The sequence below is a fragment of the Lepidochelys kempii genome, chromosome 3 (genome assembly GCF_965140265.1).
Source record: "Lepidochelys kempii isolate rLepKem1 chromosome 3, rLepKem1.hap2, whole genome shotgun sequence".
In the NCBI taxonomy this organism is placed as follows: Eukaryota; Metazoa; Chordata; order Testudines; family Cheloniidae; genus Lepidochelys; species Lepidochelys kempii.
The window spans coordinates 132,699,613-132,719,534 of record NC_133258.1 but is presented as its reverse complement, the minus strand read 5'-3'; the positions used below and the strand labels follow the sequence as shown (position 1 = coordinate 132,719,534).

The 19,922-nt window shown below is 40.7% G+C and overlaps 1 protein-coding gene across 1 annotated transcript in view; it reads left to right on the top strand.

Annotated features, from left to right (window-relative positions):
* The window catches only part of PCNX2 (pecanex 2), a 224,877-nt gene that overhangs the window by 165,372 nt on the left and 39,583 nt on the right, over positions 1–19,922 (top strand). The window contains exons 24-25 of the mRNA XM_073338102.1: positions 14,231–14,289; positions 16,741–16,956. Of these exons, the coding sequence (XP_073194203.1) occupies positions 14,231–14,289; positions 16,741–16,956 (275 nt within the window). The remainder of the gene's footprint in view (positions 1–14,230; positions 14,290–16,740; positions 16,957–19,922) is intronic.

Here is a 19,922-nt window from a genome sequence, read left to right as displayed (position 1 = left end):
TGGATAAAACTGGTATAAAAATAAGTTGTTTTGAAGCTTCTAAGAGAGTTTTTACAACCAGTGGAGAGTAGAAAAAAAATCGAAGTTATATTTTAAATATTTGACAGTATGCCTTTAACCGGTAACATATTTTTTTTCTCAAATTTTGCCTGTGGCAGCCAATAAAATAAATTAAGGCTAACTGAATAGGTGCCATATGTGTGGAAATTAATTGGAAATGCATCAAAGATTCAGTGCTCAATACTTCCCTGTCGAGTTAGATGCATTCACAGCTCCAGTTCACTGAATCATTCTAAGAAGGTAGAGTAGGGTAAAGACAGAAGGGAGGCATCAGAGAAAAAACACATGCAGGGGCCAGGCAAGAACACAAACGTAAAGACCAAAAATTCAAACAAGAAAAACAAATAAGAAAAGAGGGCAATCAAAAAGGAAAAGCAATGCAGTGAAAAGTAATCTGAGTGAGGAAAGAAGACCTGAAGAAGAATTTGTGTAAGCTCAAAAGCCTGTCTCTCTCACCAACAGAAATTGGTCCAATAAAATATATTAATTCACCCATTTTGTCTCTCTGGGGAAAGAAGACATAGGTTCATAATCAAGAACATAACACCAAATATGTGAAGAATAGAAAAGTCTCACTTCTCTTCTTTTTTTCATGACTATAAGAAATTAATGATTATATAGACAGTCTTCCAAATAATTTTCCCAGTCTTGATCCTCTTAGCACTCATCCTTAAGAGATAGCCGATAGCAGCTCTAATGGACAACCAAGATTTAACCTCAGTGGTAACAGTTTCTGAATCTTATCTTGGAATGAGACAGGGATTTTGCTATGTACAAAAGTCTCTCTTTTAAAATATTCTCCTGTCGCCCAGCTAATGGGGTCAGAAGAGCTCCTTTTGAAATGGAAAGGCTATCTCTTGATTACTTTTTTTCCCCTTTACTTGTAACTAGAAAATACTTAAGATCCCATCAGCATGATCTTCAGTGGAAATTTGCTACTATATGTTGAAACAGTGGGTATGTACAAATATTTGGAGAGAAACATTCTTGTGCTAGTGAGAGATGTTTTTGAGAGATGTTCTGAGAAGATACCACCTTAAATATGATGCAGTTGGGAGTATAACCATAGTATTTGACACGAGTTCAGAATTATACATCATATAAAACATGAAATTATAATGGAATATACAGAACTGGAGGACTAAAGCCTATCTAGTATTTTTCTTCATCCTTTTGGAAAGCATATTCATGGAGAGTAAATACAAGATTTAATAATTTTACAAATATCAGTTTTTACTTGAGAATAGTTGTTATAGAAAGCGTAAAGGGACAAAGAAGGGAAAATTGGAGGCTACCATGGCTATAAGGACAAAGTTACAGTTATCTGGGTGTCTTGACTGTATTTTCTTATGTGGCAGCTGTAAGTGCTCAGCACCTTTGAAAATCAGGTCCCTTGTATTTAGGCTCCTGAATCCATACTTAGGCACCTGGGCACCCAGGTGTGAAACTCATGGTCTCTGTTATCAATACCCCCAAAACACCTTAAATTTACAAACTTTTGCATGGTAGGATATTGTTTGTACAATAGCTCACTAATAGCTCATCTACAGGAACATGAGGCCTGAGAAAAGGTGAAGGTTTTATATAGTTTAAATTAAACAGTATTTCACACTGCTTAAAAAATAGCTGTGATTCTTATACCTGAAAAAAAATGATTCATAATGAATGATTAACAGTGTAAATAAGAAGCAGGAGCTCTCATTTTTCTCCCCATCTCTCCAGTCTGGTTTACTGTAGTCAAATCATTTTACAGTTCAAATTTTATTTTAGTGGAAATCTTCAGCAGTATTGCCTTTTTCTATAACTTTAGAAAGCCTCCTGAAGTAGCTTTCCTCCAGTTCTCCACTGTACAGATGGTGTTACTACTACTGATGTGATAGCTTGAGAAAGCAGAATGTTTGCTTGCACACTATTATATGGAGCACTGGGCAGTGTGGGTGTAGTGGTAGGGAAAAATAAGACTCAAATCGAGTAGAGAAGAGGGAGAACATATCTTTCTTTGTTATAGTGGGTGTTTCAGTCTAGAGCATTGTGTGCGGTGACAAAGTTCTGTCCTTGTCTCCATGGGTCCTGTGCTTCCTGGCGGATTTTGCTAGCCTGAGAGGCTCGCTGTGACCCTCCATGTAGCCCTTCTCTCTCTAGAGGCAAGGGTCACAGCTTACGGAGCCATTTTCATCATAAGCCAGCAAGGGAGGTGAGGAGAAGCAACCCTCCCTCACACAGTCTCTGTTGTCTCCCAGTCTCAGTGATTAATTGGGGAGGGAAGAGGGGGAGCCCAGGCCCACCCTCTACTCCAGGCTCCCGCCCAGGGACCCTAATAGTAGCAGCTATGGTAGCTGACTTTTTGTAAATAGGACACATACAATTCCCTGGTCCACATCCCCACAGCAGCCCCCACTTCCTCAATAGCTACTTCACCGTTACCTCAGGGCCTCCTTCCTTGCACCTGAAATGGTTTGTACTGCTCAATTCCTCCAACAGCACAGCTTCCTCCTACAGCTCCTGACACACACACCCAACTGACTAACTGGGAGGCTTTTAACTAATTTCAGCCAGCTCCTAATTGGCTTCAGATGTCCCAATCAACCTAGCTATCTTCCCTGCCTTCTGGAAAGATTTTAATTAGCCCCAGGTGTCTTAATTGACCTGGAGCAGCTGCCATTTACTTATCCTGGTACCAGGGATTTGTTTAGCCCGGGGCTAATATATCTATCTCTGACTATCTTTCTATAGCCATCTAGCCTTGCCCCATCACAGTGCATACAGATAGTCAGAAAACCTGGGGATGCTTGTACATAAAGGGGCTTTCAGAATTTGTTGCTGTAATTACTATGTAATCATTCTGCATCTTACATTAAATTGCTTTAAAACAACAAGGGCATACTCACGCTTCCAATGAATCCCATCACCTCTGCCGCCTGGCATCTTTTACATCTTCACAGGTGCCTGCTTATTCTGCCATTGGAGAATTCTCATTTTCCTCTGCATCTCTCCAGCCTGGTCTACATTTTTTTTTAACTGTAAATTTCTCCTTCATAATGCCAGCAGCATAATGCTTCCATGTGGGAAATGTAGGGTTTCAGATATTCCATGAGGCTGCATTATAGTGCTGTTTCTCTCATGGCTGCTTATTAGGCTTCTTGGAAGTGTATATTAAAGCAAAATGGGGCCTAGATCCACCAAAAATTTGGGCTTCTCCGAGACAGACTTTCCCACTCACATACCCAATGGGCTCTTGTCTTTGTACTTCTTCTTCCAAAGTGAAGGACCACTTTTACTTTGAGCATCAGATCCCAAGGATTCAAAGGTTCTTCCTTAATTTGCTTCTTGGGGTGAAATCCAGTAGCAGCAAGGCTGAAAGAGCAGATATGGCTTCACTTTCCCCAACTTCTGGAAAGGAGCACAGGAAGCAGCTTTCCCTAAAGCAGACTGATTCCTTACTATGAAGCATATCTCACACATACTATCTGTGACATTCCCCTGGTGTTATCTGAACTGATGATCTGCTAGGTCACTCCAGTGCTCAACTCTGGGAGCCAGCCTTACCCTGCTCTACTGTGAGAACCCCCAGTCCCGGGTTGTTCACGCATAGCCTCTAGCATGTAAACTGCTCCCAGCTACATGAGTGAGCACTTTTGGCCAGCGCTGCTTGGATTGTGCAACCAACTGACACTAGCCAATATCTCCGGTCCCAGACACAACCCTAGGAACCTCCATCTTGCAGTGTCCAGTTTTGCCCACTGGATGCTCTAAGCTTATATGGGTTTGTCGATTTAACAAAGAAATTGATATGTACCATGCTTGTTATCCCAAGGGGAGTCTCTGACAGGCTTCAAACAAAACACACTGCTTCAGGTAGAATAAACACGTTTATTAAACTACAAAAGATAGATTTTAAGTGATTATAAGTCAAAGCACAAGTAGTCAGATTTGGTCAAATGAAATAGAAGGAAAATGTATTCTAAGTTGATCTTAACACTTTCAGTGCCCTTACAAACTTAGATGCTTCTCATCACAGGCTGGCTGGTTGCCCTTCAGCAGGCTCTCCCCTTTGATCAGTGCTTCACTCGCTTGGTGGTGCTGTCTGTAGATGGAGGTGGAAGAGAGAGAGCATGGCAAATGACACTCCCTTTTATAATGTTCTTTCTTTCCTCTTGGCTTTGCCCCCGCCACCCGCCTTCAGAGTCAGGTGATCATTACCTCATTGTAGTCCCAAACTGACCAAAGGAAGGGAGGTGACTCATTCGAAAGTCCAACAGATCATTTGTTGCTACCTAGGCCAGTGTCCTTTGTTCCTGTGAGGCTGGGCTGGGTTTGTCCCATACATGCCCTGATGAGGTGTGAACTGCCCCTCTGCTCCTGCAGTTTTGCCTGGGCTTTTTTTAAGCAATGAGGACACATTTTCAGCCTCATAACTATAAGCATGAAATTACAACCTATAACATTACTATAACAACAATGCTCAGTGCATTATGAGCCTTCCGAAGACACCCAACACAACAAACTTTGCATTGGATACCACACAGTCACATTATAAGGATGAACGTGGGGGTGCAGGGTGTTCCCCCGAGGTACAGAGTATCACACTATCCAAATCTCACACTCAATCATTGCTTTATTTTACTTTCATGATTGTTATTTTTAGAGGAAGGTGAAGAAGAGAGTGGCTGTGGAGAGAAACTATTTCTAGGTTGGAAGACAAGGCAGTATTTTTGTGGGAGGAAAATATTGGCTATAACCCCATTATAATAAAAAAAGAAAGCCTATGTATGATGGTCTAAGTCGTACCACAATGCTAGGCTCCTTGCTTGGCTCGGCTCTGGATAAAACAGGAGATAGTGGGGTATTTTAGGAACTAAATGGGTGCTGACTTTAAAATTAGTGAGACCATTGCTGAAGAGATTCAGACATATTTCAGGGGAAGTGCCCAAGGACCTTTACTCAGTTTGTGTAGATTAATACAATTCAGGAAGAAATCCAATTACTGAGCTAATTATCACCTTAGCTGAGTGGTAGGAACTAACTTTAAAGTAAGAAACCACTGAAGGAAAGACCAAATTGCCCAGAAGCTCATTTTTAAGAGATCCTAGCTGACAACAAAAAGCCCAGTGGTAAATGTGCAGCTGAGTTTGGTTATTAGATGCAGTATATTATAATTCAATACTATGAAGATTCCTTTTAAGAAGCTACAAACAGAGCTTCAGTTACTATAATTGTGGAATATTTTAAGATCCAAAGTGGACTTTGTGGATGAGCTACTTCAGCTTCCCTGAATTTCAATACTGAAGTCATTGAAACATATTTTGTTTTTCAACCACTATCTACTATATTTTCCCCTGGATTTTTACAAGATATTAAAATTATGTCTTGAAAGTATCTGGATGAAGACCTGGGTTTTTCCTATGTTATTAGAATTAATACTCCTTATCCTCTTTCATCTTGAGCCTCCCTATTTTCATATCTTAAGTGATCTAGAGTACACTTGGACTGCGAGTTTCAAGCTACAACACAGATCTTTTTATTGTGAGAACTTCTTCATTTGGGTATAGCAATTCATTTCCTTCTCACCATCCAATCTTCTTCCCATTTCTGAATATGCCAGAGCACTTCTATTTTTTATAATTGTTTCATGCATCTCAGTGACCCAGGGACATTTTGATGCCAACTGGCAAAGCCACAGGGGATATATAGAGTTTTACAGGAATCCCTGTGTCAGATATAGGCATATTAAGTTCACCAAAGGGTAGCATGTAAGATCTCTACTAGGGATGTCAAGTGATTAAAAAAATTAATCGCAATTAATCGTGCTGTTAAACAATAATAAGATACCATTTATTTAAATATTTTTGGATGTTTTCTACATTTTCAAATATATTGATTTCAGTTACAACACAGAATACAAAGTGTGCAGTGCTCACTTTATATTTATTTTTATTACAAATATTTGCACCGTAAAAAACAAAAGAAATAGTATTTTTAATTTACCTAATACAAGTACTGCAGTGCAATTGAACTTGTGTACAAAAAATAACTGCATTCAAAAATAAAACAATGGAAAACTTTAGAGCCTATGAGTCCATTCAGTCCTACTTCTTGTTCAGCCAATTGATCAGTTTGTTTACATTTTCAGGAGATAATGCTGCTCGCTTCTTGTTTACAATGTCATTTGAAAGTGAGAACAGGCGTTTGCATGGCACTGTTGTAGCTGGCATCACAAGATATTTATGTGCCGGATGTGCTCAAGATTCATACGTCCCTTCATGCTTCAACCACCATTCCAGAGGATATGCGTCCATGCTGATGACAAGTTTTGCTTGATAACAATCCAAAGCAGAGCGGACCAATGCATGTTCATTTTCGTCATCTGAGTCAGATGCTACCAGCAGAAGGTTGATTTTCTTTTTTGGTGGTTCAGGTTCTGTAGTTTACACATCAGAGTGCTGCTCTTTTAAGACTTCTGAAAGCATGTTCCACACCTTGTCCCTCTCAGATTTTAGAAGGCACTTCAGATTGTTAAACCTTGGGTCGAGTGCTGTAGCTATCTTTAGAAATCTCACATTGGTACCTTCTTTGTGTTTTGTCAAATCTGCAGTGAAGGTGTTCTTAAAATGAACAACATGTGCTGGTTCATCCTCCAAGACTGCTATAACATGAAATGTATGGCAGAATGTGGGTAAAATAGAGCAGGAGACATACAATTCTCCCCCAAGGAGTTCAGTCACAAATTTAATTAACACATTTTTTTAATGAGCGTCATCAGCATGGAAGCATGTCCTCTGGAATGGTGGCAGAAGCATGAAGTGTCATACGAATGTTTAGCATATCTGGCACATAAATACCTTGCAATGCCACTACAAAATTGCCACGCAAACACCTGTTCACACTTTCAGGTGACATTGTAATTGAGAAGTGGGCCGCATTATCTCCTGTAAATGAAAACAAACTTGTTTATCTTAGCGATTGGCTGAATAAGAAGTAGGACTGAGTGGATTTGTAGGCTCTAAAGTTTTACTTTGTTTTGTTTTTGAGTGCAGTTATGTAACAAAAAAAATCTATATTTGTAAATTGCACTTTCACGATAAAGAGATTGCACTACAGTACTTGTATGAGGTGAATTCAAAAATAGTATTTCTTTGTTTATCATTTTTACAGTGCAAATATTTGTAATAAAAATATGAAGTGAGCACTGTACACTTTGTATTCTGTGTTGTAATAAAAATCAATATATTTGAAAATATAGAAAAACACCCACAAATATTTAATACATTTCAATTGGTATTCTATTGTTTAACAGTGCGATTAATTGCAATTAATTTTTTTAATCACAATTCATTTTTTTTTAGTTAACCGCAATTAATTGATGGCCCTAATCTCTACCAAGAGCCAGTTGCCCACTGGTTGTCATAATTGTTGCAAGATGTTAGTACTGGAAGTAGTTTAAGAGAAATGTAAAATAATGAGTTTCCAAAATTGCTGAAGTAAAGCTTGTCACTGGAGTAACAGAGAGACTCAGGGCTGACTGAATAAGCATGCAGAACAACAAACATCCAGGGAGACAGATTATGTTTCCTGTCTGGGCCAGGTGTAGGCCTGAGAATTTGCAAAGACAAATGACCCCCAAGATAAGTCTCTGAAGAGGGGATGTCATGGGTTAAGAGACAATAATCTGTAATTGCATAAAAAATGAAGCTGGGACAAGATTTTATCCTTCACCTAGGAAACAAACTGACAGCAACGTGTCTTGTCTCATAAAAAAGGGTTTACAACCTGCCTCCCTGGAAGAAGCACTGGTGAACAATAATTTATTAGATGTGAGAGTATCCTGTTAATTAAGTCTGGGCTCTAGAATATGTGTTGTTAATTTTATTTTATATGTAAGCATTTGATTCCAATACCTCTAGTTGCTATCACATGAATCCCTATAATTTGTTAAGTAAACTTTTGCTTGTTGTGTCTATACTAGGGTGACCAGGTGTCTGGTTTTTGACCGGAACACCTGGTTGAAAAGTGATCCTGGCGGCTCTGGTCAGCACCGCTGACTGGGGTGTTGACTGTCTTGTTGGTGGCACTGTGCAGCGGGGCTGGCAGACTCCCTGCTAGCTTCCTTGCTGCGCAGCTCCTGGGAAGCAACTGGCATGTCCCCTCTCCAGCTCCTACATGTAGGGGCAGCCAGGGGGCTCTGCACGCTGCCTATGCCCCAAGCACCTCCCTGCAGCTCCCATTGGCCAGGAACCGTCGGACGGGGCAGCGCGCAGAGTCTCCTGGCCTTGCCTCCGTGTAGGAGCTGGAGGGGGGACATGCCGTTGCTTCCAGGAGCTGCTTGAAGTAAGCACCACCCAGAGCCTGCACCCCTGATCCCAGCCCTGATCCCCCTCCAACCCTCCAAAACCCTCGGTCCCAGGCTGCAGCACCCTCCTATACCCCAAACCTCTCCTCCCCAGCCTCACCCCAGAGTCTGCGCTCCCACCCAGAGCCCTCACATCCCCCAACCCCCTACCCCATCCCGGAGCTACCTCCCGCATCCTGAACCCCTCATTTCTGGACCCACCCAGGAACCCACACCCCCAGCCCAGAGCCTGTACATCCTTCCACACCCCAGCCTGGAGCCCCCTCCCATACTCCAAATCCCTTGGCTCCAACCCCCAGCCTGGAGCCCTCTCCTGCACCCCAAACCCCTAATCCCTGGCCCCACCCCAGAGCCCTTACCCCCTCTCATATCCCAATCCACTGCCTCAGCCTGGAGTCCCCTCCCACACTCCGAACTTCTAATTTCTAGCCTCACCCTGGAGCTCTCACCCCCTCCCACAGCCCAGCCCAGCCCCCTGAGCCAGCTTGGTGAAAATGAGTGAGTGAGTGAGGGTGGTGAGAGCAAGCAACAGAGCGTGGGGGGGCCTGTGGTGTGAGCGGGGGCGTGGCCTCAGAGAAGGGTGGGGCCTCGGGAGAGGGGCAGGGCAAGCCTGTTCAGTTTTGTGCAAGTAGAAAGTTGGCAACCCTAGCTTCAGACACTTCCCCAGGATCTGTCTCTATCTGCCATGTCAGTCTCCCTTACCAGGAAGAGCTTACTCACAACTCCCCCTCATCTCTCACCAAGTGTCCTTTGAAACTTTTAGTGTCCCTTTGATCTCTAGGCTCACAGCCTTGGCAAAATGTATGTGTGACTATGAGATGGAGCCTGCAACTCGGCCACTCTTTGCATTGCCCCTGCGCAAGTGTTTGTTGCAGGGTTGCTTATCTGTAGCCATTGGGAGTGCATTCCTGGTTGTTTTTCCAACAGCCCCCTAGCAAGCTAAATCAATACATACAGGAAAGTCTAATTACCCATTATATCTATGCAGTAACTCACTGACCCAGTTACGTGCAGCGTTCATAAAATTGTTATTGATCAGTATTCTTAGACCATTACATAGCAGCTCCATTATGCACTACATTCACAACATATATAGACAATGCTATCAATTAAATATAGGGTGACCAGATGTCCCGTTTTTATAGGGACAGTCTGATTTTGTGGGACTTTTTCTTATATAGGCACCTATTACCTCCCACCCCCGTCCTGTTTTTTCATAGTTGCTATCTGGTCACCCTAATTAAATAGCATGTTTTATAGAACAAAAACTACTGTATGGTTAGTCCTCATTTCTGGCCCCACCCCAGAGTCCATACCCCCAGCTGGATCCCTCACCCCATCCTACACCCCAACCCCCTGAGCTAGCCTGGTGAGAGTGAGTGAGTGAGGGTGGGGAAAGGAAGTGACAGAGGAAGGGGGGGGTGGAGTGAGCGGGGGTGGGGCCTCATAGAAGGGGCAGGATATGGGTGGGGCCTCGGGGGAGGGGCAAGGCAAGGGTATTCTGTTTTGTGTGAGTAGAAGTTCGGCAACCCTTGTCTATAAACATATCTAAGTGCTGTGTGTTAAATGCAGCAGTGATCTGAGGTATAACTGGTATACTGGGGTCTACTGCTCCTGTAGAAGCAGTGAATCTGTGAATACTGCACATGTCTAGAGCTGGTGACTCCAGGCAGGATGGCTGGAAGGCTTGGGGACTCGAGTGTGCCAATCACTAACCGATAGAGAGGCAGTCAGGCCTGTGTAGGCATGGAGGGGAGTGCTTGTGTTACCCATGGCTGGTGAAGTTGGGGACTTGACCCCTGGCAGGTACAGACCAGGCTTCCTCATGGTAAGGGCAGCCCTGGGTAATCCTGAGAAGTGTCATAATCTCTCAGTCCTCGGAAATGGAAACACTGGTTGGCCAGAGCAGCATCCTGAGCCGAGTGATTCCTACTCATATAAATTGTAATTTTCTGAGTAAAGTTGGATTTTTTTATGGCTAGTTCTTATCAGATAAGTGTCTCATTATGGCAGATGTTCTGATTTACTTTGCCTAAAAATCCTTACATGCAAAGATGTCCCCAGATTTGTAAATACTTGGGGCAAATATAGTAATGACTTGCATCTGATGCTGCCCTGTTGACTTCAAAAGGTTAAAAGTCATCAAGGAATGTGATAATCTTCTGTTTAAAATTTAAAAGATCCCCACTCTGAAAATGACTCTGTTGTCCAGCTAGAACGGCAAATTGTTCAAATTCCATAACCGGATCCTCTTGCTCTCCCTTTAATTCACTAGGGCAGGCATCACAGGTAGAGGGCCTATATCCTAGAACAGAAGAACTCTAGCAACCGTATTGCATTTAAAATAACTCTTCATATCTGGCATTGCCTTAGGAAGCCACCTCTGCTTGTAACTGTTTTCTATTGCACTAGGGTTGAAGACTGTAGTTACAATGCAACAAGCCAGCTGGAAATAGAAGGCACAGAGATAAATAATACATCAGATGAATGGTTAATGTATGCAGATAATATTCTAATACGAATTACGGCCCATATATTATCCTACAATATTTCCTGTAGAGCAGCATAGAAAACCTACATCTTTTGAGAAAAAGGCAGGAGCAGGTGGGGAGTTGAGGCAGAGCAATAGGAACCCTCTTGCACTCATCCTGCCAAAGCTCCTGTTCAAATTTTTGATGGCTGATTTTCTGTTGAGTTTTGTGGTGGAAACAGGGCTGGAGGATGGAGGAAACGGCCAGCAATTTTCTTCTTCTCATTAGGAAAGTTATTGGGATTTTATGCCGCAAGTTGATACAGAAAATATCAGCATTGACTTATACCAACTCTGGTTCTGACACTTCAGATCTCCTGACTGGGATGTGAGTGGTGTAAGCAGAGAGAAGAGACACACTACCAAAGGGATATGGACAAAGGAAGGACTTAAGGAGCAAACAGGAGGGCATGGGCTCTGAGACTGACAGCAGTTCCTCATGAACCTTGGGACATCTGCGGGTTACCAGGAACATGCCCTCTGCTTGCTCTGCCAATTGACAAACCCCGCATCATGAGTATGTGATAAAGCAGGCATTAGCCCCCTCCCCTCCGCTACAGGAGAACATGATCTGAGATCCAAAATCCAAGCCAATGTCTGACACATTTATGAATTAAGCAATATCTCTGGCTAGATAATCCCAGAGAAACCTAAAGTTTTACCCCTTTCAAAAATGTTGCCTTCTGCCCATTGCTGTTTTGGAAATGAAATTCACAATAGTCACATGAAGATGTAAGTTGTTTTGGAGTTAGGTTAAATCAAGGCTTTTAAACCAGGTTGGAGATAATGGAGTGTGATTAAAAAAAAATACTGAGCACCAAAAATAAAAAAAGGTGTGTGTGTGTGGGGGGGGAGAAATAGATACAGTATTATATCTTGGAGTCAGAATACTCTTCAAATGGTTTCAGTCACCAAATTAAATTACATTTCATATGTGCTGCCATTATAAATCTAAAAACTGTACTTTGAAAAGTTTATGAAGATATTTTCTATTTATATAGGTGAGAAGAAGCCCAAATGGAAATAGAACAGGAGGACTTGTGGCACCTTAGAGACTAACAAATTTATTAGAGCATAAGCTTTCGTGGGCTACAGCCCACTTCATCGGATGCATAGAATGGAACACATAGTAAGAAGATATATATATACATACAGATAAGTTGGAAGTTGCCGTACAAACTGTGAGAAGCTAATTAGATAAGATGAGCTATTATCAGCAGGAGAAAAAAACTTTTGTAGTGATAATCAAGATGGCCCATTTAGACAGTTGACAAGACTTAACTTAGGGAAATAGATTCAATATGTGTAATGACCCAGCCACTCCCAGTCTCTATTCAAACCCAAGTTAATGGTATCTAGTTTGCATATTAATTCAAGCTCAGCAGTTTCTCGTTGCAGTCTGTTTTTGAAGCTTTTCTGTTGCAAAATGGAAATACTTTATTTTGGCCTTTTAATAATTGGGAGTCATGGTGCTACACCTGTAGAACTACCAGTATGTCTTCATGGTGGTGCAAGAAAGGAAGAGCAGGGCATGGGCTGGGAAGAGAACTGGAGAGAGAAACTGCAAGGCAGAGGTGCTGTGCTTTGTGGCTTAGCCCAGAACTTGCTGCCCAGAGGGAGTGGGCTAACGTGACTTTAAGACACCTTTGTGCCTGCCTACTCTTGGGCTGTTCTGGGGACTGAAGACACCTCCAACATAATTTAGACAGCTCTTGGGGTGTGGGGGGTTGTCCAAATTATGTCAGTCTCTCCAACCTACCCTGTGGGCTGCAGAGTTGCTCAAAATCTCTATATCGCTGTGTTCTCAAAATCTCTATATCGCTGTGTTCTGCAGCCCCACCCTAACACTCTCCTCTCCCATCCCCTAGGGCTTGCTAGAGGGTCCTTGGAGGAGAGTCTGTGGTTGTCTTCCTTAGTTCCTGGGTCCGAGGAATTCTCCCATGGCTGACTGTAGTGCTTTCGGAACACATTTCTGCTGCTCTGGCCCTTTTACCCAGTGGAAAGGATAAAGGAGCTGGAGAGGGGATGATAAGCTCCCCCCTGACATGTAACCATATGCTGTCTCCATCTGTAGCCTTGGGCAAGTCACTTCACCTTTTTATTTTATCCCCATTTTACAGATGGGGGTAATAATACTTACAGACCTGCCTCACAGGGTTGTTGTGAGGAATTCTCATGTAGGATAAAGTTTTCAAATAAAAGAGGCCTAGGTGTCAAAGTGACTTAGGTGCTTTAGAAAATGTTACATGTAATGTTTGTAAAGTACCTTGAAGATTAAAAGTGCTATGTACGTGGCAGGAAAATATGTTTCAGAAGATACATCTTCTGTAACACCCAGACTAGCAAGAGCTTCTGCTTGCAGTCTGCAGCCTTGAAGGTCGCTCTGACTCCTTGTGGTACTGAATGCCCAAATAGCCATGGTGTCAAAAAACACCCACTTCCAGTCTGACCAATTACATCTGATCCTGTCAGACTCCAATCTGGACACAGTGATGATTGCATTAATGACCTCCAGGCTTTAATAGTGCACCCCATTATATCTGCGAACAAAGGCCTGAGATCCCTAAGCCATCCCCTCTCTCTCCGTGAGCACTGCCTTCCATGATAGCAGTGCTCCACTGAAATGATAACAGTGCTGGCCAACAATGAGAGGCCTATTAATGTGGGAGGCAGAAGTCTCACAAGTGGAATCTAGACTATGGAACTCCTTTCCTTGAGAGGTAAGAATGACCATGGGCCTCACACTTTTAGAACTAACTACAGAACTCATTTATTTGACTTGCCTTTCCTTCAGTAGAAATGCGAAAACTTCAAAAACCCCTAGAATTTAATCTGGCTGTTTTTCCTAAGAGCTGGGGAGGAAGGGAGAGAGAAATTGTTATATGTGTAAAATACTTGGGAGGCACTTGGCTATTATGGCAATGGAGGCCATGTAAGTATTTAGATATATATTGTTTGTTATTACAAATGCTAACTTTCAGCCTGATTCTGCTACCCTTACTAGTACCGTACTACACGAATGGTCCCATTAGAGTAAGGTGACGAAGGATGGCAGAAACATACCTTTTGATTGTAGATGCTCATAAATTGCTTGCATGATTTATGTTAGAAAAAGAAATACTTCATAGTGATAGCATGTTAATATTGAGAGTAAACCAATTAACAGATTAGGAATACGAACTATGTGATTGTACAGATAGGAAGTATGGGAAGAAATGTTCAAGGGGGAGGGGGGAAAAGGAAGTCCTGTTTCAAAAGAGAATTAGCTATGGAATGTGTCTCTCTATTTTCAGCACAAAAAGAGTGGACCATTCCAATACAAGACTGGCAATTCAGATTGAAAAGGACCCAGGTATGGCATGGGATTTCTTCTTACATAATTTAGAAAATGTGATTGATTTATCGTATTGTAGCTTACCTGTAAATGTAAAATAGATGCAAAGTGTTTAAGCACTGGGTGAATGAAGCAGATAATTTAAAATATAATAGCAATTAAAAACTATGCAAAGCTCCTGATTAAGTCATGTGATTTGGTATGTTATTTAGAGTTGATTAGGTAGCTGCTGAGTTATAAATCAGTTTCAGTTTATGTATAATAAATAGCAGACATAGTAAATCAAATCCAAGGTCAGTCTTTGTTCAAACAGGGTTCTGGAATAGACAGTGTAAGATGGTCCCCTACAACTAAGCAATGTAGACCTATGATCTTCTCTAATTCTATTTGAAAACTGATTTATCAGATCAAGTAGAAATTTTGCAGGAGAGGGGAAGATAGGAGCAGGAAAATGAAGTGACGCAGTGACAGAGACCTTGCTTAGCAGTCTGTAAGGCCAGTCCTGATAAATGTTAATATAGATAGGCTTGTCAGAATTCAAATTTTATTTATACATTTTTTATAATTTTCATGGATAATGTAGATATTTATTTTAATAATTTTTTTCTATTTGTATCTATTTAATTTTTCACAGTTGTATGAAATTAATTGGGGTGGGGGAGTCAGACAGTAACCATTTAATGACAGTAGATGTTGAGATTCAAAAAGTTAAAACTTTATAACCATTAAAACACAAATTGTCCACATCATCTATGTCAAAATATACAAAGAACATAATCTTGCTTGATGCTGAGCAGTTCCTGGAAAGTAAGAAGTGCCTTCATCTCTCATTGAAGTCAATGGGAATGGAGGGCATGCAGCAACTCGGAGAACTTGCTCAGCGTCCTGCAGCATCAAGACCTCAGAAAAGAATCTGAAGTAAACATAACAGGTGAAATCCTGGTCCCTTTGACATCAATGGCAAAATTTCCACTCAGTGGGACCAGGATTTCACCTGTGGACTTCCCCTTATAATATACTATACTGTAAATATGTTTTTGTCCTGTCATGAAAAAAGCAGTTTTACCCATGTGTCAAATATTACTCAGTTTTGTAACTTCCAAAGGATGTTAAGAACAGCTTTGAAGATACATTTTAATTTTTTCCTCTCGTACAGTCAGTTCTATTACCACAGCATTTTCAATATTTTTTGAAGTAGAAATTAGAGTGAACAAATGTGTCTTTAGATAGTGGGGGGATGTTAGCTCTTTGAAACTGTGGGACATCTTAATGATCCAATTTCAACTATTTATCATGACAAGGCATGGAATAAAGGTATTTCCCAAATCTGTCCTACCATTTGATAGCAAGTCTTCAGCATTATGAAATATAATAACAAATGATTTAATTGTGGTTTTAAACACATAGCTCAGGCAAAACATGCATTTGCTCTAATATGGTTTAAAGCTTCATTTTCTGACTCGTTAGATCCTCATCAAAATATTTCAAGGGGACTATAGCTGAATGTTTTCCATATACATATATACTCTGTGTGAGAGAGAGAGAGAGACCTTGGATAGCCTTTAATTGTACCACTGATGTAAAGTTGAAAATGAATACGCTGGCCAAACCAAGCATACTTATTGTGTAAGAGAATTCAAGCACACTGACACTTTATTAGACTCTATGGCACTGTCTTGGCATGTGTGAAGATTTTATTTAATTTCACTAAGTATAATTAAGTGCTGATTATAATCACATTTTAAATGCCCAAGCACGCATTCCCCATGAGTTTTTTAGACTGTGATTTGGTGCTACTTCACCCAACCTTCTGAAGACAAGTTGATCTGAGAACTACACATCAGGACAGCTGATTTGGTTCAACCTGGATCTTTTTTTCTATGTGTTAAATTTGTTAAATACAAGTGGTTTTCACATAAGTTTGATAATAGCAACAAATTCTTAATTACCCATCATACATTGTAGTGATGGAGACTTTCAAAACTAATTAGGGCCTTTAGCCACACAACTCCAATTGAAATTAATGAAAGTTGGGTGACTAAATCTCCTGGATGACTGTGATAAACTCACCAAGTATTTCCCTACAGTTAATGACAACGCAGAGAAGTGAAGCTATCTTAATATAGCAGAGGGCCTTCAGCCCAGCTAGTCAGGAGCTTCCAGAAAATGCCTGCTGTCATAAAGCATGAAATATCTGAGGTGGTTCAGAGGTGAACTGCTTGTTGTCACTGGTACATTGTTCTGTTTTACAGTATTGTTCTTATCAGCTAAAGACTAGGGGTCTGATTCTATGAGGTGATGAGAACCAAATAGGAGCAGAAGGTGCAATTTGTCTCCAAGGAGACATTCTCATCACCTCACAGGAAAAGGTTCTAGTACAGGAAGCAATAAGAACATAGGACTCCTCTCACAAAGGTACGGTTTCTAATACATTTTACCTTTTTAAAATCTTTGTTGCTCTGATTTTAGGAAATGATGACAATAATCTCAACTCCATTTTTTATGAGCATCTGACAAGGTCTTTGCAGGAGTCTCTTTGTGGAGATTTGATTCTTGGCCGCTGGGGAAACTACAGCTCAGGAGACTGTTTTATTCTGGCATCGGATTATTTAAATGCCTTTGTTCACTTGATCGAAATTGGAAATGGCCTCGTCACTTTCCAGCTCAGAGGGCTAGAATTTCGAGGTAAGGATCTGCATACCTGAAGGAGGAAAAGACAAATACAAACAAATTAATTGTTGGGCTTCCTTCACATACTGAAACTCCCCAGCTAGTTTGCAGCATAGCATACTGTTGAACTTATTTCTCTAGGTATTTATAGGGAGTACTGCCAACCCCAAGCATTCAAAAATCAGGAGTCAGGCCCCTCAAAATCTTGAGATTTTAAAAACAACAATAAGTACTGAGGATTTTTTAATTGCCTTCTAGTTTCTGAGCCTGTTGGGTGCACTTGGATCACGTTTTCAGGATTTTTTCCCACAATCAGGAGGATTAGAAAGTTTATTTAAACTGAAAGCTGAGATTCTCATGACATCACCTGACTCTACGTGCTGAGGCTTGAAGAAAAACACCAAATATCACAAGACTTGCAATCAAATCCTGAGAGTTGGCAACACAGATGTCATTTCCATCAAATTAATGGCATGCTTGTGATTTGTTCAGGGTTTGCTGACCCTTACTTCCATGCCCAGCTCAGCAGACCCTACCCGCTTTTCTCATTCTTTATTCATAAACAATAAGCCACAACAGGAAATGCATTAACTTATTGGTGTAACGATGAAACCACTTGTGTATGTGGGCAACCTGGCCCATGTCAGTTCTGCTTTTAGCAAGGAGTGTTACATAGCTCTGATTTCCAACACTGAAAAATCTGAGTGTCAAATCATTAACTTTTATGAAGCCAATTAGCTTTCTAGACACCCTCTCATTCAGAATATCTGCTAGGTGTAGTCTAAAATAAGATACACAGTATCTTGCTCCTTTTTTTTTTTTTTTTTTTTTTTTGCTAATCTGAAAATAAAGGTAACATCCAGTAACAATTATCCTATGTTAAAACAATTACATTTATGAGAAAAAACTTGGATTATTTTTGTTTCTTTTGGGGTGGGGGCATATTTGAACATGGACAGAAGCATCTCCATTATATTTACTTAAAAACTGCTAACTTGATCTTCCCTTGAGGTGAAAATGTCTCATTTAGGCCATCTCCTGCGGCTAGCTGATGTAGTTAGGTTTGTTCAGGGTTCCCACCCTGCTGATGATGCATGGTGGGTTGTGGTGTTACAGTTGTACATAACAGATTTTTTTCACATTTTTCCTTAAAATAAATCGAGGAAGGCACAAAAAAACATTTAAAATAACATTATTTAGTTTGCAAAGTCAAACAGTCAGAAATTAAGAAATGCCAGACTTACGGTTGCATGTACAACCTTAATTGTGCTACTTTGTGTGCATGTAGAATTATCTTTAATTACATGATCATTCAGTGCACAAGGAAGCAAAACTAAGGTTGCATGGGCAACCATAAATCTCACATTTCCTGATGACATCTAAAACAAGATGTGTATTGAGTGGTTCCAGATTTTGTTGTGAACATTTCTTACTGCTGTACCTGGAAAACTATGTTGATAGTATAGATGAAAAAGTGAGTGCTCTGGAGGGAAAAGTTGTAGGTTTCTGAACCACAGTAGGCTTTCTTAAAAAGGTTTGCTGAAAGGATGCCGTTAAGTATATTGGAGGCTGAAACATGAATTGCATTTCAGCCATTTGAGCCTCTGGTTCAAACTCACTTCTAGTTTATGATAACACAAACCCATTGAAGTTAAAGGGATTGCATCGCATAGGAGAATTTGGTCCAGCATTTAACTGAAAAAATCTCTCAGGTCACGGTATGGATATAGGTGAAACAAATTGAAAGACGTGGGTCAATTAGTAACTATACCAGATATCTTGGACTTCTACTTCATACTAAGAGCAATGTGCCGGATAAAAATAAAATGCTAGTCATGGAGTGCTGTTTTTCATTTGATTTGAAGCCAAGAACAGAGAAGAAATCTGTGATAGAGGAAGGAGCAAACGCACAGTCATTATTTCCAGCCAAACTGGATTGGGGGGATCTTTCTGTTGAGTCCGTACATCAAGAAAATGACTTTTGGAGAATGTCTAGGAAAGCAAAGCATGTGGGGAAATCACTTCTGGATAGTGGTGTTGGTATTATTTTTTAACTAACTCCCTTTGTCTTTCAGTACTATAATTAGCTACTAAATTTCTCTTATGATTTTTGTTACTGATGATACAAATGTAATATTCATGATTCACTTGGAACTTTGTAAGATGAATTGGAAAAGTGGGCACAGAGCAGGCACAGATGTAACTGCACATCTGGGGAAGGCAGCTGTTACGGTGGCAATGGAATCACCCATGGGGTTTTCTATGTAATTTCTAGCTTATCCCCCCACCAAAAAAAAAAAATGGTTCATGAACGTGGCCAGTTTAAATGATATATTCCAGGCACAGTAATGTCGTTAAAGTAATAAGGCCAGATATTTTTCTGTTCTACAGTACATTTGTACTTTATGTAGTTGTATTGCAGTAGCAAGCACATTACGATTGTAGGGAATATTTATGTGAATTTTCTGTCTGAAGTCTCTGTAGTATTAGCAAGCATCATTTTTTATTTAAAGAATGGCTTTAACTCTCTTTTCATTTTTAATAAACAATAGTTTCATGCTGTAGGGAAGTAAGAGTCCCTATCTTTATGGATTTTGTGCAATTGCACTTGTGATACTATGTTTCATTCTCTGCATCAAATTGCCAGAAAGATATTGATTGACAAACTGAAGGGAGTTCAGAATAAATAAATAAATAACACTTAGGTATCTGGAGCAATTAGGGTGAGTAGATATCCCGGTTTTATAGGAATAGTCCCGATATTTGGGGCTTTGTCTTATATAGGCGCCTATTACCCTTCCCCCACACCCCCACCCTCCTGTCTCAGTTTTTCACACTTACTGTCAGGTCAGCCTAAGAGCAAATCACCTTTGAGGAAAGACTAAAAGAATTAGATATATATCATTTACCTAAGAGAGAGCAAAAGCTGGGAGACTTAACATTTAGGCCTTTATATACAATCCTAAATAATTCCTCTGGGG